The 27,257-nt window shown below is 40.3% G+C and overlaps 1 protein-coding gene across 1 annotated transcript in view; it reads left to right on the top strand.

Moving 5' to 3' along the window:
• LOC144072852 (nectin-2) overlaps window positions 1-27,257 on the top strand; it is a 118,225-nt gene extending 90,968 nt beyond the window's left edge. Inside the window, exons 7-10 of the mRNA XM_077598196.1 lie at window positions 24,980-25,115; window positions 25,190-25,247; window positions 25,412-25,498; window positions 26,526-27,257. Of these exons, the coding sequence (XP_077454322.1) occupies window positions 24,980-25,115; window positions 25,190-25,247; window positions 25,412-25,498; window positions 26,526-26,729 (485 nt within the window). The 3' untranslated portion in view covers window positions 26,730-27,257. The remainder of the gene's footprint in view (window positions 1-24,979; window positions 25,116-25,189; window positions 25,248-25,411; window positions 25,499-26,525) is intronic.

Genomic DNA, 27,257 nt, shown 5'->3' with positions numbered 1-27,257 from the left:
AACAAAGATTACTACGTTTGATGGCCACGCATTTAAGATGAAAGCAAGGCGGTTGATAGCTCGTGGGCTAATTAGACCTCAAATGCGACTCGTGCTTATCAGTGTTTAAATGCAATTGGTCGGGAGAGAAGAACAGGCAAGGGAGGCTGAAATAAATTTGTAAAAAGCATTGGTACTAAAGCTAGAACTTTTTGAAGCCACGGTGGGGTTTTTAAATACATTTTCTGCTATTGTGAATACAACTCTGTCATGGCTAATCCAATAAACACAGCAGTTCTTGGAAGCAGTAGAACTAAAAGATGAGTTAGAGCAGAATTCTTTTAAGTAAAATGAAGGGCAATATACACTGCAGTGTTGCCTTATCCAATGAAACAGACAAGCCAGACTTGTCAATAACCTCTGCGCTAAACATGGAAAATTGGTTAGTGTCGTATATTTTCTGGTGTCTGACTATTTTTTTTTAATTTTCTAAAAGAGGCAAAAATATTTCTGTGTATAATTGATGTCAGCACTGTAATGAACCGCTCAAAAAAGTTCAAATGAGTATTTTTTTCATTACTTTCTGCGACAATCCCATATTACTGGCGCTTTTTTTAGACACTGGCCTCAATTAATCACTTTAGGAAACATCTCAGCATTTAATTCCTATTTAATGAGATATTTTGTGTACAAATTGGGAACATTGAAGCAAATATGTGTTTCTCTTACACATAGTAATTCACAAAAACTGAATTTTGCAGTGGTAAACTGGTCGTGGAAATGCTTGATATACCGATAAACACTGAAACATCCCAAAAATCGTTGTTAATATTGGATTGGAGGCCGCGCGCCGTCAATGGCAGCTGGTGAGTAAAGAGTGCTTTGTAAGGATTAGGGGAAAAATAATAATAATGATAATAAATGTTATTTGGCAGACTCACAATGGGTCTTTTGGACATTGTTTCTCTGTGTCTGAATGGTTTGAATAACAAAATGCCAATGTCATCCATCAGCACATTTCTTTCTCATCTGCTTTAAGGTGACATTTTCCAAACTCTCAATGAGGTTGACAGATTTTCTTTTCTCTTTTCTGGCCATGTTTATCCTCCTCATTCAGGCAGAATGAGTGTAGAATGCTTAAATCCCGACTCCCCCCGCCGAGTCATTCATTAGCCACGCGCGCCATAATACTTAAGATTGTCCAAAGTCTCAAAAGATGGCAAATATAAAGGAACACAGCCTGCATTTTGATAGCGGGTGTGTGAGCCACTGCATTTCAATTTGGGCTAGGAAAAGGAAAAAGGAAGGAAAAAGGGAAGACAAATTTGCAGTGCTGAGGTTGGGTCTTAGGGATGTGTGCTATATGGGCAAATGTTTCGTACTTGATACATGGATTTGAGGTAATGTGATGTTTTTCCCCCTTGATCAGACCATATATATTATATAAATACATACCTGTCAACCTCTGCCGATAACTGCCCTTATAAATGATTATTGATTCCCCTTACAAACCCCCAAAAAACCTTACAAACACCGTACGACTGTGTGTTATAAGGGCAGTTATCGGCAGAGGTTGACAGGTATGTAAATATGATGCAAATGATATTTGAAATTGTCTAGTCTTTTTGTTCAGCGGACCATTAAAGCCTCGGTGTTTAAGGAATGCGAATTTGCTATCCATTATTTACTGCTTTGTGTTTTAAAGGCTCCCTTTGACGTGTGTGGGAGGTAATTTACTGAATTCAATAGATTGGACTTTGCTGAGTATCGTCCTTTTCTTAGTAAAACAATCAACAAAAGCACAACAAACAAACAAACCCAGTTTTAATCGCATTTCGCTGTTGGCCAAGGTACTACAGTACTACTACCGAGTGACAGCACCATGTCCTCTCCAGCATTTTAATAGTAGTGTGCTGGAATTTGATCGAATTTTTATATATTTTTTCCACAAAGTTGAGTTGAGCGCATAAAACGTTGTGTTTATATTTTTGTTAAATATCTCCATGGTGCTTTATGTGCACATTTAAGTCTTGATTGAGTCTAAATTCCGCAAGAAAACTGAACTGCAATCTCTCCCTGGCTTCGCTTACTTTCATCATTGCTGGCAGATTAAGTCAGCGACAACGCTTTATGTTTTTGGGTACAATTGTCGGTTTCTGTCTGCCGTCGAGCGGGCCGCCGCCTTCTCTTATCTGCGTGGGACAATGGCTGCTCTCTGTGGTTACTCTCTAGTAAGAAGCCCGGCGGGTTTTGTCAGCGTTTAAAAGGAGACGGCTGGAGGATGTGCAGATAATACGTTACCGCGGTGATTAACAATTTGAGTCGTCAAGACAAACGCCGTCTTTGTCTGGCTTTCCTTTGAGCCACTCGTCAAAGCTTCGTAAACATATGGCTAACCTGCAGAGAAAAGTTGGAGGAAAAAGACACACCCACTTTTTTGCTTTTTGTCCAACATCAATGATAACACGCACACCAAGGATTTGTTATGGGAATGTAATTGACTTTTGTTTGCCTTTTAGTCATAAAAAATAGCAGCCAATTAAAGCTGGCCCCTTCTATCCAATGTCAAATTATGACAGAGTTTACTGTTGATATTTTGATATTAGATATTTAGATACTAAACTCACTCTCTCTCTCATGATTATAATTTTGAGAGCTGGTTTCAACAGTAACAACCCGGCGACCAAACGTCCGTTCTACCAAACGTCCGGTCGACCAAACGTCTTTCGACGGAACGTCTGAGTACCGGCTCCGCCATCTTGATTCAACTGCACTGTAAACTGGAAGAATTCTGTAACACAAGTGCATTGTGAATCATCCGAGTTACTAGTTCTGATGAATTTGTCTTGTGCGATTTCAGCGCATATCGATTTTGCGTGAATCGCATTCACTCCGGATAAACTCCGGAAATGGGAGAAGGGTACTCCATAAATGGGGTCGACGGAGGTTGGCAGCTCTGCGAACTTAAAGACACCTAAACTTTGTTTGTTGGCTTACGATGTCTATTTGGCTAAAAATACACCCAAATCCGAAAAAAAATCTAATCATGCAGATTGCCGCTTAACCCTCTCGTGTCAGTGCTTATCGCGCCGCTTTCACGCACACATCAAACGGCGTCACACACCGTTAGCACAACCCCGTCGGCATCAATAATGAATACATCTGATCCTATGAAGTGTGTTTTCATGCACCAAGGCCACTGATCTCATTGTTCCGCATACTGCAACCTCTTCTTTATGCGCTCTACAATATTACCTAATCTTCTCCACCTCTTCAGCAACATGCTTCATGTCTGGGGGGGGGGGGACTTTTGGTCTGGCACACTATATACGTAAACATGTGTTTGTGCGTGTGTGAGTGTGTTTAGTCTTGGCAAATGCTTTGAGGGGGGCAATCAATAGCGTTTTCACTGAAGGACACTTTGGGACAAGATTGGAACCTAATTTCAAACTGGAATGAAAGGTGACATGACAGAAACACTTGCTACTCAAGGTGAAATGCTTCAGGGTGGTCTACACAAGAACAAATGCTTTTTTGTTTATCTGACGGGAAAAACGCGCCCGCCATTAGTTCACGCGCGATTGCTTTACCCGAATGAAGGTGTCACAATAATGTGAAACCGAAAAATCGATATGGTGTCATTTTATATCCTCATTTCACCCATTTTGTTTGAATACTTTTGTGTTAAAAATGCTTCAAGCATTTCTTTTTGTATTACATTCGCCAGTTTAAAATTATTATTTTATTTGAATGCTCTAGCTTTTGGGTTCAGTGTACATTTTCAACACAAATGCTTTTAATTTAACTAACATCATCATTCATAAAGATGTGAAAAAATTAAAAATGCTAATACAAGGTGATTTTTTTTTTATTATTAAAAATCATTCTTAAACTCTCAAGCTTTGAGCCTTCAAGGTAACAACAATTATGGAAGAATAACAGCTTGCCGGCATAAACAAGACGTGCTTTATATCTGATCCAATAATTCAACAGCTCTATAATTAGTCCATGATCAAAATAACTGTTCAGAGCTGTTTGGAAAATATCACCAGGTATCTTGCCTAATATAATTCTTGTCTTCTCCCCCGTCTAGTGCACACATATGCCCGGATAAAGTAATAATCTACCATCAAATTAAATGATCATATCTCCGGGTTTCTGTTGTTTAACGGTGGCAAATTAAAAATGCGAGAGAATTCGGGAGCCTCGCTTTCGATTCATGCTAATAGCCCTCTTTGTGAAATAGTTTATTTTCTGTTTTCCATGTGTTTGAGCAAGCAGGCTTGATGATAGCTATATATTTTTTGGTCATCCATCGTTCCATGCTGTGTTCCGTTATCTTCATGATAAGTGACAGTACGTCGACCAATGAGATGAGCAGGATTTTGTATTGTAATTATCATGATCCGATGCTCTTTGGTCACAAAGCAGGAGAGGCAGGGGAAAATATTTCCCTGCATTTGCTCTTTAGTAACTTCAAACTGAACCCCATTTTCGAGTTCAAACATAATGCAGGGCAAAGCACATCCTTTAGAACAGTGTTTCCCAATCTTTTTTTAGCTGCGGCACACTTTTTGCATTAAAAAAAATCTCAAGGGACGCCACCATCTGAAAGTCTTTTAATTTAAAACTACTTTATCAGCAGGAATCACATAAACCTCCAAAAACTATTCCCAAATCTAATTTTTCACACTGACCTGATGTCACCAAAAGTTGATGTCTGCGTACCCTGAACAACTTCCGCTTCGAGCAATGCAAAAATTGTAACGTAATGTTTTTAATCACACTTCTCTCCGAATATTACTTAAATCTCCCAATTTTACTCCCCCAAAATTGTGCTCACACAGACTTTATGTCGCCAAAAGTTGATGCCGTCGAAACCAAACAACTTCCGGTTCATGTTAGAGAAAAATAAGCAACAAAATGACTTTCACCATTTGAATCTTGCAATAATATAATCTATAATTTAACGTTCATCATGTTTCGATTTTAACCTTGAGTTCAATTTTAACCTTGTTACATTCATATTAATTTTTCTCTCTGAATATTACCTTGTATGACTTCTTGCATTGCAATTTTCCGCGGCACACCTGACCATGGCTCACGGCACACTGGTTGGGGAACACTGCCTTATAAGATCAAGTGTCCCATTTTCAAGGAAAGTTGGCAACCCTAAGAAGCAGTAAGAAACTAGCTTATACCAGCTATGTTCACAGCCCTGATACTGTGATTATACCAAGTAATGTCAACAAAAAGCAATGTCAAAAAATAAGAAATACATTCATCTGTAAAAGGAACATATGAAGCCTTTGATACTTTGTCACCTATTGTATATGAATATGTAGCAGAAAGTTCCAAAAGTCTAAGCCGATATTTAAGGAATTTTGAAACCGAAAGTGTATTATTGTGTTCAAGCTGAACTCTTGTCTAAGTTGACGGTTCATTGCCTCTTACACATTTTTCATCAGCGTTGATATTTGGTACCGATGTACCACAATGAACATACGATACATCCAATTTTTCCCGCTAATAAACACTCCCCCGGTAAACAAACCCGCATACTTTCCATATAGGTGCGTACACAAGTCATTATTGAAGGTTTAGCTGGGGCTTAGCAGTCAGTCAGGCTTCACTCTGAGGAGTCAGCTTAAGGGCTCATTGGAGTTCCCTGAGGAGACGCTAAACACCGGCCGCCGCTCAAATCCACCCGCCGAGCCTATTAAAATATTCAGCGCACACTCGCTTCCATTTTTAATAAGGCCGGGAGCGAAACACCGAGTAGGGGAGGGGACGAGGCAATGGGGGGAAAAATGAGGGAAAAAAAGGGGCTCGACAACAAGGAGAAGGCAGGATTTAGTAAGGAGGAGAAAACAAGTCTGTTGCATTGATTTCTTGGCATTTTGGCACCGACCCTGATTTCCCTGGAAAAGGCACAGATATGTCAAAGATAGTTAAGCGTGCTACTGCAGAGGAAACACAATCGCACACACACAGTGATGAGACAGTCACAATCATAAGCTCACAAAATTATATTTGTCGACAGTAAAAATGTGGAGTACACAGGCATGATGATGATCATAAAGCCTTTTTTTTCTCGAGATGTAAACAAAGTAGGCTACAAAAAAGAACGATTCTCTTTGTTTGCAATAAAAGCAGACTGAGATTATTGGAGCTGTGCTTGCTTTTCCAGGATTGTTTTAAACATAAAGGGAATTCGGAATTTAACAGAAAACTGAAAATAGCAACACTAGTTTACGTTGAAAAATGGTTCATTGTGTTTTTTTTAAATAAAAGGGTAGCGTAAGAGTAAATATCCAATTACTGTTGTTCTCGAGTTTCTACGTGACCGGACGTTTGGTCGAAAGACGTTTGGTCGACTGGACGTTTAGTTGACCGGACGTTTGGTAGAACGGACGTTTGGTAGAACGGACGTTTGGTAGAACGGACGTTTGGTCGCCGGGTTCGCTCGCTGTCAAATTATGACAGAGTTTACTGTTGATATTTTGATATTAGATATTTAGATATTAAACTCACTCTCTCTCATGATTATAATTTTGAGAGCTGGTTTCAACAGTAACAACCCGGCGACCAAACGTCCGTTCTACCAAACGTCTGTTCTACCAAACGTCCGTTCTACCATTTTATTTGAATTTAATTTGAGCATCAAAATGAAGTTTATACAAATTATTTACTTTTTACTTATGTGAGGCTGACAAAATCAAAATGATCGTGTGGGGAGCTTGACACCAAGCCTTTTCGTGACCCAAATAGCACCCTCAAGACGATTTAATATGAAGGAATTTACTGAATGGAAGGATCGTGGTTTATGGAAAACTGAGGATTTCATTGGCGACGCAATTTGCTCTGATCCCCTTCCTTTTTGCACTCAGCATGGATGAGTTTGGACTGGAATGCCCATCGACAACAATGTTCACTGATGCCATTTTGATATCCAGGGAAAGCAGGGAGCAGGTGGTAGCACGGTTAGTCAGGTGGAGCGGAGTATGGAATTACGAGGACTGTGGAATTGACGTTACAGCGGAGGATGACACCCCACACAGGTCAAAGCGTAAGGAAAAGATCAGACAGGTACTGTGAGGATCAACAACATTGTGACCCCTACCTTTGAACTCCCGCTGGTGCCGTGCAAGTCCCAGCTGGGAGAGGATAATGAAGTTCGATGTAAGCCCGTGATCCCACACTGAGCTATCAAAGAGGCCAACTGATGTGTTGGTAGCATCCACTGATGTTGTCTACGGGAGCACCAGGGAAATGTGATTACAGGAACATTTGCGGCCCACATCTGGCATAAGAAGGTTTTGGGAGTATTGATCGTGTAGCTTGAGGCAGGACTTGCGTCTCCTGGGTCTCCAACAGCCTTAAACGGCAGATATTAATGTCAGCTTTAGGACTTGGATTCCCGCCGCAGTTATTTAATCAACTCTAATGAACTCCAACATGCGCTTCCCAGCTACTCCTTCTAATGACATCAATACAAGACCAGGATGCAATGCACTTAGGGTGAAAAATTACAACCACAACAATCAACAGTGGCTCTTGGATTGTCAAAAAATGTAATGTGCCGCACAGGGGACAATACAAGGCCATGATAGGGCATGGAAATGTCTCAAGATTGTTTGATTCTTGCAAGCGATCAGACAAGTCTGACATGTATTGCTTTGCCATCTGGGTAGTGTAATAGGGAAATATAAATATTGGCCATTCTAGGACATTTTGGCTTCAGTTTTCTTGGAAATATAAGCCTTCATCTGGCTAGTTTTCTGCTACATGTTGATCAAAAAAAGGTTAGAAAAGCACAATTAGCTCAGATGATAGATCAATGGTTTCATGGTTGTGTTGTTTTATCTTGACAATTTTGGCATAATCACTGCAACGACGTTGCAATGACGTGCTAATTTTAGCTTTGCGATAGGTGAGACCTAGCTGATATTGATCAAGGGGCTAAATTTACCCATGTAAATAAGAAATATAATTGTCTTATTCTGATCATAAGATGATGCATATTCGTAATGTTAACTTCACAGCAGGAAAAGAAGCTGAATGTTTAGCCAATGTTTAACCGACTGATCCAGAGGACAAAGATCCTTATGTAAATAAGAACAAAAAAACACAATTGTCTCATTTTGATCATACGGAAAACAATAACAATTTCCTTTTTTAAGTCACTTCAAATTTTTATCGATTATTTTTTGGGATGTTTGGTCTCATAACAAGTAAATTTACTGACAAACTGCAGGTGAGTGGAAAGTCTTATAACCCTCGACAAAGTTCCTACATTTATTGCTTCAATTTAATGTACATCGCGCTGCTCCTTTCTGTGTCTGCTTTGGCCATTTGTGGCCAGTATAGAAGTAACTTATGGCTTTACGGTGCACACGGCGACCGAACCGCGTATCTCAGTGGCCATCTTCTACCGAGTAATGCATCAAATTTGTGAGCCCATAACTCACACCAGGCCCGAAGAGGCGGCCAATCATCAACACTTGAAGGCAAACAAAAGCATACGCGCACATTGCCACGCCAATCAAGTAAAACACCTCTCCCGGGTGTTCTATTGTGGCCGTGTCCACCCACACGGCGACGTGCCGTTGAATGCCGAGGAAGGAAAATGTCTTCCTTAACGAGCCTTTAAACTCGAGTGCGGCAAACGCGCCCACGTTGTCTGTTGACTTTCCACCGGTCGCTTGGCGAAACCAACGCAGAGAACATTACGGCTCGGCCTGTCGTTAATCAGACGAATCAACGAGTTTGAGTGTGAAGGGGCGCAAAGAGGGAGCGGATTCGTACCGCTGCGCGCCGCTGGGTGTCACAGCATGATCACAGATAGAAAGAATAAACAAACAAAAATGTAGTAAATACAATGGCGGTTGTAATGAGATAGGAAAGGTTCCTGGAGGTAATTGTAAAAAATATATATAAATACGGGCAAAAATAAGAGTGTTCTGACTCCTGCTGTTTTGTACACCCGCGCAGAGTCAAAACGTACTGTAATAGACGCACGTTAAATAGTTTTAACCTGTCTATTGTTTGAGCTACGCTTTGATTAAATGAAGTCCTTCAACTAAAAATGGCGCCAAGTTAATACTTTGATTTTCGACTTTGTTCTGAACACAAACAGGATAGTTGAATTGAAAAATAATTTTGGACTAAGGGACTGTCCTTTTTTAATAAAAAAAAAAAAAATTGGCATAGACGCTCAATCCAATTTAACATCATCCAGCCCTTCCTTCTAAAAATGGATTGGACATCAATTTCTGTCACTGCATGTTTCCAATATATATATTTCTTACTTTCCTTAACTACCACAGCATATTCTCTATATGACCTGTCCTGTGGCCGACATGACTGAAAATGTAATATCCACATAGGTGGATGCCAGCTATCAACGATATTTTGATCCTTTTTTTTTGTTTAAATTGACAAACTCTTAATTAAAACAAAATTACAAGAAATAATGACAGAATTACACTGGTTATTGCCCACAATAACATCATTTTTTTGGTCTTTATATTCATATTTCTCATTATAGTCTTTAACTCATTGCTTCCCATTGGTAACAAAAGATGTCGAATGCATTTAAAATGGGTGGAACGGCACGAATAGTCACGTTTCATTGCCATTGTCGGCAATATATTTTGACTGGAATTGTCTGAGGGACAGGTCGCTCTTTTAGTCTAACACCGTCAATGGTAGGCAATACGTTTTTTTAATTTTATGTAAGTACACTCACCCCAAAAAATAAGTAAATAATGAAGTTTAGATTCCTAAAAGTTCTTCTTCCAAGCAGTAAGCAAGTATTTGTATTAAATGTCTTGCCAGCACTGAATGAGCTCATTAGCCGACGCTGTCAAGAGACGTTCCTTATGCCGCCCATGCACTTTTAATGCCGTCTTCTTCCGTTACTTTACCTCCCACACATCTTCCTCACGTCCTTTTTCCCGTCCTCAGCTCCTCTGCAGCTTACTTCCTCCTGCGTAATAACTAACTATTGACAAATTCCTCAAAACTGACAAATATCCGACTGGGAAAAACACTGTGGAAGGCTTCACACTGTGTCCACGCTGTAGTAAAGTGAAAACAATTCCAGACTTAAGATGTCGACGCTCAGTGCTGGAGCAGTAACAACAACAACAAAAAATACATAACGTCAAGAAGATTGCAGTCATCTTAACTATTTTGACGCGCTCGGGGACGGAATGTCAGGGTTGGCCTCGACGCTCCGTGTTAGAATTCTTTAGAATTTTTTTTACTAGTGGAAGTGCTCATCACTGCACTTGAGCAAATTCAATCGATGTGATTGTGCTGCGGCCTGATGTGGTACAACTGCTGTGTTTAGCGACATTTGACACCTAAATTCAGTTAGCGGCTCGCTAGGGAAAGCCTTTGGCGTTGCCCTCAAGCGATGCAATCTTGTATCATCACATGTAAACGCGCTCAGGCGCAAATGATACACAGAAAAGTTGAATTCCCCAACACTTGACACCACTTTATGAGGGTAACAGCCGAAGCATGATACTATAAAACCATCAGAAAACTGCGAGGGAGACATGGCCGTCGCGTAATTGGCCATTATATACTTTTTGCCAGAGAACGGACCGCGGCTCCGTTCCTGCACCGAACGGGACGTGAGGGAGGACGGTGCCGATTGAGCTCGGCTGAGTGCCGGCTAATGAGGTGAGAGTTCTTTCGAGTCAGAGGTTGTAGGCCAGGTAAACGCAGCAGCTGCTCATCCTCGATGGCTACGGGAATCCTGGAGGGGAAAAAAAGCAGGTTGGCCGTTTAAGTGAAATTGTGACTGAGGGAAAAGGTGTACTTTTAACTCATTGACTGACATTGATGGCGATGGACAGCCAATCTATTTAAACTGGGAGGGCTGACAGCGCTCATTTGAAGAGTAAGTCCTCATCAAACAGTCATTAAACGGGATGGTTTTAGGAGATCTTGCATGAATTTAGTTGTTAGGGATAGTTGACAGGGATATTTGTAAGTCTAATAAATGAAAATCACCCTCCTACTGGAGTAGATGAATGGCTGCAATTTTATGAGGGAGTATTAGTCTTGCTTTGTTCGCAAAGTAATTAAGTGATGCAAGTTCAACCTATTGTGAAAGCTTCTCAAAAACCTTGGGATTATTGTTAAAAGTGAAGAAGTACCTTTCAGCTGTTGGAAGAGTGAGAAAAGGGTGCCCGGACATTTCGTCGACGGACAATTAGTCGCCGGACATTTCATCGACGGACACTTCATTGCCGGACACTTTGCCGCCAGACAGTTAGAATAACAGACAAACACTAATCTCGATTTATTGGCAGAAAGTATGCACTGGTTTTGCGACGGTACGTTCGATAGTGCACCTGACAACCATCAACTCTATACCAGTGCATACTTTTTGCCAATAAATCGAGATTAGTGTCAGTTGCCATTAAAACGATATCTTGCTCTTGGACTTAAAGAAATCTCTCCCCTCTTAACGAAACCCTAAGTTCGTCTGTTATTATAACTGTCTGGCGACCAAGTGTCCGGCGACGAAATGTCCGGCGACGAAATGTCCGGCCGACGTAATGTCCGGTCGACGTAATGTCCGGTCGACGAACTGTCCGGCGACGGAGAAAAGCAGTCTCGGTAACAAGCCAGTGTTGCTAGGTATGGGTGTGAGTGTATGGTTGTCCGTCTTTTGTGGGCTGCGATTGGCTGGCCACCGATTCAGGGTGTCCACCGCCTCTGGCCCGGAGTCAGCTGGTTAGGCTCCAGCCCCCCCCCGTGACCCTAATGAGGATAAAGCGCTTCAGAAAATGAGAAGATGTAAAATGCTGCCCGTGACAGACAAAAGCCTAGTCAGTACTTGCTGTTCTATAAAGCTACCAAAAAAAACCTAACAAACTAGACTTAAAAGGTCTTTTCAGATATTGGTGTTGTGGGACTTTTATCTAAGCCTAATGGTGTTTGTTCTTCACAGGGGAAAACAAAAAAAACAAGAGAGATTAGGGACAGTCAGACAAATGGACTTTAAGTGGATGCAATGTCAGACTTGTCATTTCAATCAAATAAAGTTCAAAAATATGTAAACACAACAGTGTTTGGTTTGGATTTAACCTTGGGCTATGACAACATAGATTTCCTTTTGTTCCTTGTGCATACTAAATCTATTCCAAGTTTGCGTCTTGAAAAATATATCCATCTTCCACCTGTCATCTTTTATCCCTTGGGCTATACAAAGAACTTATCTCTATTGTCAGTCAAATCCTATTGCATATGTATTCCATCATCTGTATTGCAAGTCAATTTTAGTTTTATTTCATCACAATAACATTTTAAGTAGGGATGTAACGGTACATTAATCTTGATTCATACTTCGATTAAAAGTCATTGTATTGAATTCAATCATGCAGATCACAGTCTCTCAATTAGCCATCAAAATTGGACTTATCCACCAGTGTGACTATTTATCACCTCTTCATAGTGCAATATTTGGTTCATCTGACTTGTAATTAGGAAAAAAATGGTATATTTTTAAGCATAACAAAAAATGGATGTCATCGTTTAGATATACCGTTTTGTTAAAAAAAAAACTTTTGTTGAAATGTCTGAAATCATTCAGCAAAGGACTGGTCAAAAACTTCAACATGACTGTATTTTTAATTTCTTTCGTGGAAATAAAAAGATTGTGTTAAAGCTGAATATATTACCGTATTTTCCTCACTATAAGGCACACCGGATTATAAGGTGTAGTAATCATGATGGTAGTAGTAGTATTAGTAGCAGGAATGTGTTATACATCCACGATATGGAGTGGTAGTAGTAGTTAGAGTTGTTTTATATATGTTTAATTTCCTACAATGATTACGCATTATAAGCTGCACTGAGAAAGCTCAAGTATTTTTAGTGGCGCCGTTATAGTGCGGAAAATACGCTATATTAAATCAATTCAAAGTCCTTGACTCAAATCGTACCAGACTATCATTTCAAGAAATATAATACGCATAGTTTTAAGAAACACTTTTTCGGCACAAATAACTAGACTGTTGTGTGTCGTGATAACTCAACAGTCTGCCTTTTTTATTTTTTTCCTTAGCCAAGGTCATATATACTGATCACGTAAGTGCGCATGAACAGACCGTCCAAGTCCTTGAGTGGCCACATTTGGCAAAAGCAACAACTCACCCCCCATTTTTCTTCCCCTGTCTTGCTTTGCATTTGTTTACGGCCACATAAAGTAGACTGTAAAAATCGACAGGCAGACAGAGGTGCTGGATGACCTTGTCAGAGAGAGAGAGAGAAGGTTCCTGCTGTTCTCCTAAGGCAACCAAGTGTGCTTTGATGCACGATGGCAGGCAACACACTGTTTCCCCAGCGACACACGCACACCAAGGCAAACAACACACCACGCAGATTCTCCCCATTACCATTGTGTAATTTTGGGCCGTCATGGACCCCTGCGACACCCTCACGCAGGCGGGCTCGGTAGTGTCTTTCTCTAAATCATGGGTGTCAGACTCTGATTGGTTCGCGGGCTACGTTAACGTCAACTCTATTTCATGTGGGCCGGACCATTTTAGATATAATATTTAGATGTTTTTTATAAATGGATTAAAAGAACTGGATTAAAATCCCTTAATATTCAGTTGTTTATAGATCTAAAACAATGTTTATGTGAGCTTTTTTTAAATATATTTTTAGATTTTACAAAATGATTTTTGAACTAAAAACACAGAAAAAAATGATTAAAACATTACAATTATTGATTTAAAAGGGGGAAAATCAGGAAATGTAATACACATCTATACTCTTCATTTTAATTTGATCCTAAAACAGAAAGTCGGCACTCATGATTTACTTTCCCGGGCCACACAAAATGATGCAGCGGGCCAGATTTGGCCCCCGGGTCGCCACTTTGACACAAGTGCTCTAAATGAATAGAAAGAACTGTAATCACAGTTTGGAATTTTCGGCATAGCTCAACATGAACACACATACTTTTAAATAAGTGGTTTTGTTATTTACTCTTGAATATAATGTCTGCCTTTAAATCTTGCATGACCTGAGCACAATTCCTTGGAGTATGCACTCTTGGCTTTTTTTTAAAACCTTTTTTGTGCCACTTATCGCAAAAGATGGATCACCATCAAGCGTAATATAAGGTGACGTGTCCGTGAATTTTGCATGAGATCAGTGAGAGCTTACAATATCACACGCGAGCTCACTTTGAACAAGTCCCCAATTCTGTTTTGTATTGTCGCTGTTTTTTTTCTTGCTTGAATAGAAGAAATCATGGTGTGAACTATTCCCACTACCAATCTCATCTCCTGGGGTACTTACCTAAACCAGAAGCCGTAGTCTTTTTCTTTCGAAAATAAAGAAGAAAAATTGAACGACACGTTTAATCCTATTTTGCTATCGGTAAGTGGAAATGACTTGAACAAAGGCAGACTTTTTCACGGGCCGTTTTCTGTTTTCTGTTGTATACGGAACAATGCTTAAAATATGTAGGAAATTGCTCCAACACAATGGAGAAAGCCAAAATGAACAATATTGGAGCTCAATAGCTACTCCTGTATCGGGCGCTCTCGTTCTTCTTTTTTTCTCCCTCACCAATTTGCACCGTGTGGTGAGTCTGCCTTTGGTTTGAACCTTTCAATTCATTCATTCATTTTCAACAACGCTTATCCTTGTTTGAGTCGCAGGCGGTTTGAGCTTGTATGGTAAAATCATGTTTTTCGGTACTTAGGTACTTTCTCCTGTGACCCACTTTCAATTTCATATTCCAACTACTCGTAGTCCTCGTGTGCGGTCGATTGGTCGCCGGTCTTTTGGTCGCCCGAACCGCGACAATGGGCGACCAAAAGAATAGTAATTATCAATAACCTTCTGGGCGACCAATCGACTGTGTACCGTCATGTGTGGTCGATTGGTCGCCGGTCTTTTGGTCACGGTCTTTTGGTCACGGTCTTTTGGTTGCCCGGACCACGACAATGGGCGACCAAAAGACCGGTGACCAAAAGACCGCCGACCAAAAGACCGCCGACCAAAAGACCGGCGACAAACAAGGTAAAACAACACGGTCTACGCATCAATAAAAGCCAACAATGGCCATGAGCAGTTTCACTGAGCCGACGTGTGAGTGTAGAAGAGTTTGTATGTACATGCGTTGTCCCTTTAAGAAGCTATGTCAGTCAGGGTCTTAACAAGTTCTCCAACAAAAAACAATAAAAGTCTGGGAAATTTGGAGCTTTTCTTTAGCCTAATAATTAAAAAGGCATTAAGTATGACTAAATAATAATTCGCAGTTTGTATTTAAGGAATTTGAGCAACAATTTAAATGGTAATTATCAATAACCTTCCGGGCGACCAAAAGACCGGCGTCCAAAAGACCGGCGACCAAAAGAGCGGCGACCAAAAGAGCGGCGACCAAAAGAGCGGCGACCAAAAGAGCGGCGACCAAAAGAGCGGCGACCAAAAGAGCGGCGACCAATCGACCATGTACACACAGTCATACGCCCTATGCCTTACCTTCAACAATCGTATCGGTTTCAACTATGCACAGGTAAACCAATACATGACTTATTTTAAACTGTAAAAGTTTAATAATTATGGATCTGTGTGCATTTTCATATTTTTAATACGCTTTTCAATCATTTAACTAGTGTATCAAAACATGTCATAATGGCTCATTAAATGTCATCCTTTACTTGCAATCCAAATAGTAAAACGTTGCTTTCCGTATACTTTTGTCCGTAGGGTGAATGCAAAAAAAAATGGAGTGAGGCTATCTGCAGTGCAGCACATGCATTGATTTTGAATAATTTACGGGCACCTGTGCCGTCATCGATGCGGTATCGTGTCCATCCATCGCATTCTTTATTCATTCTATTTTTCTCCACCCACACACTGTGTGTGCACATTTTCTTTGCAGCTCATTAACCCGCCAACGAGGGTGTACACGCAGTCTCGGCATCAATAGATTTGCAATGGGTTGTGCCCAGTTAACCTCCCAATCCAAAGGCTAGGATTTCTCTTAGTGAGCAATGAGATTACACACGCTGTTCTTTGACTTAATCTCCTTCAGAGGCCATCAATTTATTTTGTCCTAATCTCATCTCCAGGCCCTGCGCTGGTCGCCTGCACGTCTGTATTTCACTGTGGGAAAGAAGATCCTACGGATATTTTGTATCTGCTTTCTATTTTCAAGCTATTGTGGTCTGTTGCATGACTTGAGACTGGATTTTCTGAAGGGGATAGTATTTTTCAAAGGGAAAGGGTAAATGGACACTACATTTAAGGTTATATTATAACCATTGTAGGTCTTCTTATGGGCAAATATTTTATCGTTCATCGTATCGTCATGGAATTGATAGGACTGTTAGGATAGTTTGCATAATGTTCTTGCAGTGAGACAGTGATTTGGATTAATCATTCATTCAAAACAAGAGACAAAAACATTCTCGCTCATACTCATTCCTTTGGACAATTTTGAGTGTTGAAATCAATCAACCTACTGCGCTTGTTTTTGGAACGTGGGAGGAAACTGGAGTGCACAGTGAAAACCCACACAGGCATGGGGAGGACATCCAAATCCCACGCAGGAAGGTCAGATTTAACCCTTGATCGCAGAATTTTGAGGCGGACATGCTAACCACTCTTCCGCCGTGCTGCAACAGATGAATCAATTCAATTAAATATATAGTTACATCAAGAGATTTAAAACTTAGAAGTATGTTACATGCACAACCACCATGTTGCACTTGTATCTCAAATTTTTGCTCAAATTTAGAAGAAAACTCATACTATGTTGTACGTTACTATTGATTGGATTGGATTGGATAACTTTATTCATCCCGTATTCGGGAAATTTCATGTTGACAGTAGCAAGAGGGAGATTAGACAAAACAACAAAGCAAAAGCACAAAGTACAAAGCAAATCTAACAGAAGACGGAAAGTTGTAAAAACATTAAAGTAAAAAGTATAAAGTACAAAGTAAAGTAAAAAGGAATGTATTAAGAAATATTAAAATCTAATTAAAAAACGATCGAAGATAAAACACGAAAAAACATAAGAGTGGACAGAGCTACTGCCACTGGTTGGATAATGGTGTGTGTGTGTGTGTGTAATCAATCTGTGTGTAGGTCTGTGTGTGTCTGTATTTCATATTAAACTTCCCTAGTTTTTCCACTTTGATGTTGACACTCCAATTGGATTTTGTATATATATTTCAGGTTGGAGTGTATTTGAAAGACTGACTAATTTAAAGAAGGAAAAAAAATCTTTGTTTTTTTAATAAACTTTTTGGGAAGCAACCGTAGTTATCATCAGGAGGCACATGACAGGATCTTTAAAGGACTTATTAAAGGTTAAAAAAAACTGTAACTCTGTCTCTTTGAGAAACGCTTGCTTGGATGTAAATTCCTGAATCAAAAGGAGAGTTTGAAAGGGAATACCAAATCAAGCAAATGTTTGCTCCGTCTTGCGTATTAATGGTGTTGCTGATGATCAAACGCCACTGGTCTATATAATTAAACAGACGTGCTTCCTCTTAGAGTCTAGCCTGCTAGGCGGAGAAAGAATCCGGAAAGGGATTTACACCAGCTTGGACAATCTACAGCGTCACTGCCATCATTGACCCACGCGTTTTGGTCCCAAAGGTCAGCCGAGGCTTTTGGGGATATTTTTTTGCCCTACTGTCCCTTTTTAAAAAGTCAAGCCAACCCATTAGGAATTGATCTTGGCTACAGTAGGATTGTCCCCCTCCTCCCCATCGAGAACCTAATCTCTTAAGCCAAAAGCAGTCACATTATCTAACTGAAAGTTTTCTGCGATGGACATGCAGTGAGCGCGGACGGAATGACAATTTTGGAGTGTTAACATTTTGTATTTGTTGAGAAGGTCAGGCAGGGTAAGAGAAACAGGCTTATCTCTACTGGTTACGTACAGCAGATAAGGGAGGGACGGACGGGACGACGGTGGGGCAGATTGCTGCTGTTTTATTGCCAAGTGGAATCCCAAATTTCAGATCGGTGATGAGGGAGGTCAACAGCGGTGGCCCTATACGGGCTAGCTCGGCGTGTTCCGGTAATCCCGCCGAGCAGGCACGGGAAGCGAGGGATTGAGCAGGAATGGTGGATCTATGTCTTGCCTCTTCCTGACTTTCATGCCTTGAGGTGTGTGAACAGTCATCGCAGGCGAACAAGCAGCTGCGAGTGGGGAAAATCCCCTCTGTGCTTATCTGAAGCCAGCCTCTTAATCACAGCCTTCATCTGGCTTGCCTCTGCATCACCCTCAACTCTCTCTATCTCTCATACACACACACACACACACACACACACATATATACACTAGGCGCTCACCCACACAAAGTCATTCTCCAGAACACCACTCCACTTTGTGGACCCCCCGACGGCTCTCCTTGACTTGTCTGTCAATGAGTCCCTCTCAGGCCTCGAGCTTTGAGGTCATCCAAACAATCTGTCCACTCATAGTTTATGAACATTACGGAAATACAAAATAAAATTCATCCAAGCAAAGCCAGAGTCATCTGATAGCAATTCACATCTCATTTTATAGCGGGTTGAGTCATTGGACGCTTTTCCTCTGTGTAGGGTTTTAGTCAGCCAGTTCAGAGTGACCCATAATGATCTGAAAGCAACTGGACTTCTTTCAGGGCAAACTAGTTAATTCACCAACTGGAGGCTTGGTTGATGGGCCGGTCGTAAAGTCTATTGGATGTTCTGTCGATTAGTGTCCCGGTTGGTTGGCTGATCAGTTAGATGGGCTGTTAAAGTAGGTTAATGGTTTTTCAATCACCGTGGTTGGTGTCCCGTTCACATTAAATTCCAAGATTGCTGGCAAATGTAGTTTCATGTCCAAGTGACCATACCTAGTTTCAATTTGTCTTTTTATTGAACAGCCTCCTCACCATCTGTATGTACAAAAACATATGGTGCACAAATAGTGTGCATTCATACTGTTTGCAATTACCTGCAGATCGAAAATAATATTTATACTCAGCCAATTCCTAAGGGTGTTCACGAGATTACCACAGCCCCATTGTTGGTCGTTTGGTCGACCGGACGTTTGGTCGACCGGACGTTTGGTCGACCGGACGTTTGGTCGCCGGGTTGTTACTGTTGAAACCAGCTCTCAAAATTATAATCATGAGAGAGAGAGAGTGAATTTAATATCTAAATATCTAATATCAAAATATCAACAGTAAACTCTGTCATAATTTGACAGCGAGCGAACCCAGCGACCAAACGTCCGTTCGACCAAACATCCGTTCGACCAAACGTCCGGTCGACCAAACATCGAGTCGACCAAACGTCCGGTCGACCAAACGTCTTTCGACGAAACGTCAGGTCATGAAATCATATTGCTTTTTAGTATCGGGGAAAAATGTATTGTTGTCTGAGAATCGTTCAATTTGGCTAGCGTTATCCGAAAATTGTATGCGTGTTATTGATTATTATCTATGTATTATTTTGTATAAGCATAATCTATAGGTTAGCCTGTTATTTTTAGCTCTTTGCAGTTTGATTATTACTATATTTGATAGCATTTCATTTTCCAGTGCTGAATTATAAATATTATAACCATAGTGCTACTCTAGAATGCCCATCTCTTTCAGTATTAAGGTACCTGACATTTCATTTTGTTGAATATTAATTGTCTTTGAAGCCACCAGAAGAAAAAAAACCTTTCTTTTATGACCTTGATATACTTTCTGTGTGAGCTTTTTATTAAATGGCTTTGCAGTCTGGATGTAATTACATACCATGGCTTGAGGGCTGGCAATTTGTGTTATGGATTTTTTTTCTTGGCCCTTTGGTTACTTTTTTAGAAAGGTTGGTTGCTTGGTGATTGCTTTGCACAAAAGTCATTTAGTTGGTTTGATGGCCAGTAATAATTAAAGTAGGTTGATTTGTCTTTTGGTCAGTTTACTGGTTGTTTTGTTTGTCATTTAATCAGTAGGTTTAATGGTCAGTACAAGTTTGACCGCTTAGGTAAATATTCTTTTATTTATCTGTGCGTATTTGTATTTCTTATTGGTTGGTTTGTCAAACAATCAGTTTAATCTTCAGGTAGTTGATTCTTTCTTTGTTTTGTTGTTTGCAGTCATGTTTGTTTGCTCCCTCAGTTGGTTTGTTGGTCAGATGGTTCATTCATCACAAGGTCAGTTGGCTGGATGATTGATTAGTGAGTTGTTGAGGTTTTATTTTCTCTTTTTTTATTGGCTGTCAGTCAACTAGCTTACTGCTTTTCCCTATCTTTCTTTCCACATGCGTTTGATTCACTTTTTAGCACCGTGGTGAGTGAATCCTGGTAATATGCATTAGGTTTATTATCACAATCCCCATGATGACAGTGGAATGAAACAGGCTGGCATGTCAAATGAACTCGATGGTTATTGATCCCAAATCCCAAGCCATCTCTAGTGCTCTATGCATTTCATACAAGCACGAAGAAAGCAGTTATTTGCTCTAGAAATCCTACGAGTGAAAGAAACAAACAAACACAAGCTCCTCTAATGCTGGAGGTAATAAAAGTTTAAGTATTCCTTGACATCTACGCTTTAAATAACCTAGTAGCATTTTCAACTCGCTCAAGTTGATCTGCTATCATTTCTGACACTCTGAGCCAAGCATCCAAGCTTCATCTCTTCTTCCACCACTTCTCCATCTTCCCTCCATCACCCCCTCCTCCCGGTCCCACCGGAGCACACTGGTCTACGGCTGAGTGACGGTTCAGGCCATAGCGAACCGATAAGAAAGTATACATGTGTAACTAACAGGCTGCTCCGCACATTGATCCGCCCAAAGGAGCACCAGTGACCTTTTCACTGTTTCGCTTGGAATGTGAACTTTCGTCTAAATACACTACTTGATTTAGTCAGAGTGCAGCTGTCTTCTGCCCGTTCGCTGTAATGCACTTACTTATTAAATATGCATATCGGCATTTGGGCGATGCGGGTGTGTGGGGGTTGTATTCTGCCCGGGTAGGACCGTGAGAGTGTCAAAGGGCTCTCGATGGAGCTGTGTGTTTGTGTAAATATGTCAAAGCGAGTGGCCGCGATGTGATACCGTAGCAGCCCCCTTTTATGCTAGGGTTTTCCCCAGGAATGGGAATTTACAGTCAAGTAAATATTGGGAAGTGGATACAAGTTTCAGTTTTGGGGGTGATATTCAATGTCGAGTAGAATCCAATGAGCAATGTCGAATTGTTAGGTGGAATGTGCCATTGCTTTTTTGTTGTTGTCATTGAAGATGTCTAAATGTATTGGACGAGAATCGGCGTCTTTGGTAAACAGCGACATAATGTGTGCCCTTCCCTGGGTTTATACTTTTATAATATTTGGTTTGGCCAGAGCGCTACTGCAACTGCTGAGTTCTCAATTTCATTTTTTTTTTTGTGGCATTTTTCTATTGAGTTTCGTCTTCAGCTACAGAAATGCGTGCTCATTTGTATTCAGGTCAGATGAATAACTTGGCCATTGCATAACATTCTCATTCTTTGCCTTTACAACTCTGGTTGTTTTCGCAGTATGTTTCAGATCACTTTCCATCTGCTCTGTGGAGCGCAATCCAAATAGTTTTGAAGGATTGCACTGAATTTCAGCAGATAATATTGTCTGAAATGCTTTAGAATTAATTCCTCTGCTTTTGTTAGCGGACACACAAAGCATAAATGAAAAAGAAAATTTCACCTAGAACTAAAAATGCACACGCAATGGTATTTCCATGGAGTACTATGCTTCACTATGGGTCAAAAAAAATACTGAAACATTGTTACGAATCCCTTTTTTGGCCTTGACAACACCACATTGGATGTGAAGTAAAATAATCAGTGATTTCATCTTAGTTTTTTAGATCCAAATCATATGAAGAGTGTAGTAATTACACCAATTTGCATACTTGATGTAGCTCCCAACACATTTTTGGCATTTTAGTGCAAAAACACACCGGTTAGACGGGAACTCTGAGCAGATCTTAACTGATAATTATTATTTATCGTGCTTGGTTGTGTGTTCAAATTCAGGCTTGTACGTGGCCTGGCTTCTTCATGTTTCTTTGGTTAATTGATGGCTCTGGTTGTCCTTAGGTATAACTATAAAGAATTGTTTGTTTTCAGTTGCCCTGCAATTGGCTGGGGATCAATGAAGGTCAGCTGAGATAGTCTCCAGACGCCTACGAGTCCATGGCTCTAGTTGGAATAAGCCCCTTACAGAGCTCAGATTGATAGATAGACAGATAATTGTTGAGTGAAGGGAGGTCCCCTAACCCCCTCTGTTGGCTAGCTGCCACTTATTATTTCAATGCAACCAGAAAAGCTTTTTCGTATCTTGTTTTCCTGTCATCCTCTTCAAATGGGTTCTGTTTTGTATGGTAATTCTTAGCAAAAATAAGACATTTTTATCTGAACGATTTCCCAATCTATATATATGGATGTGTGCCAGTGAACTCAACTTAATTCTCTACTCAATGTAGCAGATAATGAAAGATTTTTCCAAGCGGCTAAAATATAGCTTAGTGTCAAGACATAATGGGAAGTATGGAGTCATACAATAAATAAACATATCTGTGTTTCAGTGATAGAAATCCTATTAGCAATGAGTAGTAATTTTGCACAAAAAGTGAAGCAACACTAGACAGATATTCTCAGATAGTCAGGGCCGTTTTTTCTATGGCTAATATGGGCGACTGCCCAGGGCGCAATCTATAAGGGGTGCACAAGACCCCACATGATTTTTGTTCAATTATATTACCACTTGTCCAGACAATTATTTCCTCATTTGCACATCAATATAGTGGCATAGATCATGGTGGAGTTTGCAGAGGGGGGGTTGTGTCCCCCCTATTGTAATTAGTGCCATTGGGGCAATGGGGAAATAAATAAAACGTGTCCTATTGCAACAAATTTCTCATTATTTGTAATTGAAAACCTCCGTCGTTTATTTACAATCAGGATTCCACATATGGGAATTCCACTTTATCAGTGTCTTAAATGCTATATGTTGTAATAGAAAAGTAGATTTAGTCATGAATTCATTTCACCTCGGATGCTAGCAACCATCAGTATTGCCACATACATAATTCCATACATGATTTGAAATTGCAGTTTCTGGTTACCAGACAGCCCAGCAGCATGCATGAGTGTGTGTATTTGTGTGTGTCTGTGAAAAAGGTAGACTAAATGTGTGTGTGTGCCTCTCTGCAGACCCACACAACACACAAAACCTCAGCTCTTTGTGGTTCTTTCATTATGGTACGTGGCAGAGGGCACACACACCCCACCCCGTTCACGTTCACATCCAGCATCTCCTCCATGCTGGAAGATGGCCTTTGTGTCCCACTAGGATTGCCTGGAAGAGGTTATGAAGTATTTGGGAGAGCATGTCTGATCAGACGCCTCCCTGATGAGCCAGTATGACACTGAACGTAATGATGACTGTTGAGATAAAGATGTGGACGCAAAGTGGGATCTTTCATCGCAGTGGGGTTCAAATAATGTCATGGGGGAGGAGGGCTGGTGATCAAAATGGTGGACCCTTGGTGTCCTGCTGAAAAGACAATTGTTGCATTGAGGGGCAATCGCACTGAAATGAAAACACTAGACACTGAGCAATTAGGGTGTATTTATTTAAGGAGGCACAGCATCGTCATGTGGACAGAAGTTGGTACTACATTCTGTAGAATTACTACATTTTCTTGATACCATTTATTTTTAGTTAGTGTCATTGTGCAGTATGTTCAAGATTTGTAGATTGCGTTATTTTCAGGAAATTAAAATGAAATGTAATATATTAATGCAAGGTCAATTACGCAATGAAATTACTAAGTTTTACATTTTTGTAATTTTTAATTTAATTTCCCATCAGATCATACACAATGTATAATGAATACATTTTTTAAAAATTCAAACAAGTGTGCATTATTTTTTAATTTTTAAATGAATATATTAAACTTTCATCAGATATACAATAATATACCCAAATAACTTGTCTAAATAATATTTATTTTTGAAATTATCGTTAGCTTTAATCATAATGTTCAAAACTGTGAAACACTATCATCAGCATATATACCATGTAAATCAAATTTATATTAGGTATGTATTTATTTGCTTGTTATAAAATGGTGCAACTATTACATGGGGAAAAGAAAATGGATTGTCATTCTCATATTTTAAGTGAATGAATTATTAACTACGTATTTATTCATCAATCATTTTACATTGTAAAAATCCAATATCTTTCAGGCATAGTGAGGATGGATGGAAAACCATCAGCATTCATCAGTTTCACAATCAGCACGTTTGTAATATAAACATTCATCAAGCTCTATTGCCTTTACACTACAACAAGATATTTAAATATGTGTTTTCCTCGTAAATCAGATCATGCAAAATGTTTTCCCATAACACATATTTACAGAAGGCTGATGAATATCCATTTGGAGCATCACATGAAAAGGCGCTTTTCTGTGCCTCACAGGGAAATTGCTTTCAGTAAGGATGTTATTGTTTGAAGCCAAAATGTAATAAGACAATCACAAAAACACTCAATCATGACCTGTCCAATTAGCAGGAGCGCAGTTTGTTATCATCAAGTTGTCCTCACATATTCTCTGCCCTTTAACTGCCTCCTCATTACCATAATACCCTTGGGAAAACTGCAGTATAATGACATCACTTTGTATAGAGGTCTCTATATTGGCTATTGTGTGTGTGGGAGTGTGTGGGTACTCTTTGTGTAATACTTTTAATGGAACCTAATGCATTCTTAGTCCTATTCAACGACTGTTCAAGAAGGCTACTTTTTATGAAGTGCTTAAAATTTATTAATAACTCTGCAAGTAATGCCCATATTATTAAATGAACATGTGTAAATGACTTTTGAAAAATGTTAACACAAGTCAAATGAGCCAACGAGCCTGGAACAAATCAAATAAAATGTATTAATCTTAGATTGAAATTCAATTCTTTTGGGATTTTCAGGCACCCGTCTTCCCGAGAAAGGCGCGACCACGGGAAGCATCATCGGCGCTATCATCGGCGTCATCCTCATCGTGGCGATTATAGGCACAGCCATCGTTATGTTCCGTAAACATCGTGCCAACAAGCTCAATGGAGAGTGAGTTTCTCGTCTGTTATGGTCCAGTTTTTGGGGGGGGACTTGCTTTAAACATGTTGTGTGTTATTCTGCAGCGGTCCGCCCAAGCACAAGCCCCCGCCACCTAAGAAAAACAACACTGTCGTGAGACCGGTGAGCTTTTGTCTGGTTTAATTTGATTACAATACGTCAAATGCCATTTGAACTTATTGGTCGCCATTACCTGGGGAGGGTTGTCAGCGATCATTTGCTCGCAGTCAGCCTTCCTCAGTCAAAATGGCAGTGAATGACTTAAAAAGGAATGTTTTTGTGTGTAGGAGGTGACCAGCACGAACGTCCCCGCGTCAGAAGAGCACCTCCTACAAAACCAGTATTACGGAACCCAGGATGCAGAGCCAGTCACAGTGAGACTAACACTCTTCCCATTTTTCGGATTTCCTTGATATCATTTAAAGTTTGTTCGCTAAATGTAACAATAGACATTGGAACAACTAAAGATATTTTTGTAGTTAAATAGGGTCCAATGTTTGCTTATAAGAGTCTGTCTATGCATCATTTTCAAATTGTAAACATCTGTATGGCATAATAATTTCAAATTAACTTGTCATTTTATCAGTAGAATCCTGGTCTCTTTTTCGTGTGCGGTCGATTGGTCGCCGGTCTTTTGGTCGCCGGTCTTTTGGTCGCCGGTCTTTTGGTCGCGGTCTTTTGATCGCCCCGACCGCGACAAAGGGCGACCAAAAGACCGGCGACAAAACAAGGTAAAACAACACGGTGTACGCATCAATAAAAGCCAACAATGGCCATGAGCAGTTTCACTGAGCTGACGTGTGAGTATATAAGAGTTTGTATGCGTGGCCGGATGATTCGCTGAAAGACGTTTCGCCGACGGACGTTTGACAGACGGACAGGTCGCCGAATGGACGTTCCACCGAACGGTCAATCGGCCGAACGGCTGTTCGGCCGATTGACCGTTCGGTGGAACGTCCATTCGGCGACCTGTCCGTCTGTCAAACGTCCGTCGGCGAAACGTCTTTCAGCGAATCATCCGAGCACCGTTTGTATGTACATGCGTTGTCCCTTTAAGAAGCTACGTCAGTCAGGGTCTTAACAAGTTCTCCAACAAAAAACAATAAAAGTCCGGGAAATTTGGAGCTTTTCTTTAGCCTAATAATTAATAGGTCATTAAGTATGACTAAATAGTAATTTGCAGTTTGTATTTAGGGAATTTGAGCAACAATTTAAATGGTAATTATCACTTACCTTCCAGGCGACCGGCAACCAATCGACCGTGTACCTTTTTTTAAGGTAAAAAGGTTGCAATGTTATGAAAATAATGTCGTAATTTTTCTAAAAGAAACGACAGACAAAGGCGAAGAAAATTCCATACATAAAGCGATCGTTTTATAAAGATGAACCTCCTTCTTGCAGGACTTGGATGCTTACAACGATGACGAGGATGACAATGGCGATGAAGGGCCACGGGTGCACTACTACGCCGCCGCACCCTCTGGGTGGGACGATCCGGGCAACGGCGAAGCACCACCTTTCTATGAGCGTAGCGGGATCGAGTCCCATCAGGGTACCGACGTCAACCGCGGGGACAGCTTCATTTCTTCTGCCATGTTCGTGTAAGCAAGGCCCACTTGTACAGAGGTGTGTGTGTGTGTGTGTGTGTGTGTGTGTATTGAGAATGTATAGTTTTTTTCGGTCTTTGTCCTCATTTTTTTGAGCCAGTAAAAGTACAAAATCGTCATTTTTTTTACAGGGACATTTGGGAGTCTTTATAAGTTATTCATGTAACGTTAGATAAAATCAATGGCGTTCATTTTGTTTCTATATGGCGTCTGTTACTTTTTGAATTTTTTTAAGCATGTGATTATGTAGTATAACTAGCATAATGATATATAGATTCCAGGGTGAATCTGGATTAAGTCAACAAAAACTGTCACAATCTCTTGTTCTTTCGTGAAGGATTAATTTTTTAGATGATGTTAAGAGAGCCAACTCGTGTACTGATTTAGTGGGTCAACTATTTGAACCCCCCCCCCCCTTTTCTGTCTCTCTGAAGGGCTTTGTGTGCCAATTCGTTGATTATGTTGGGAATCGTTATTTAAATTTTTAAAGAATGTACTTTTTATTGATTGCCACAGTATAATACGT

Source organism: Stigmatopora argus, chromosome 4, assembly GCF_051989625.1.
Source record: "Stigmatopora argus isolate UIUO_Sarg chromosome 4, RoL_Sarg_1.0, whole genome shotgun sequence".
NCBI classification, from domain to species: domain Eukaryota; kingdom Metazoa; phylum Chordata; class Actinopteri; order Syngnathiformes; family Syngnathidae; genus Stigmatopora; species Stigmatopora argus.
This window is presented reverse-complemented; position numbering and strand designations above follow the sequence as displayed.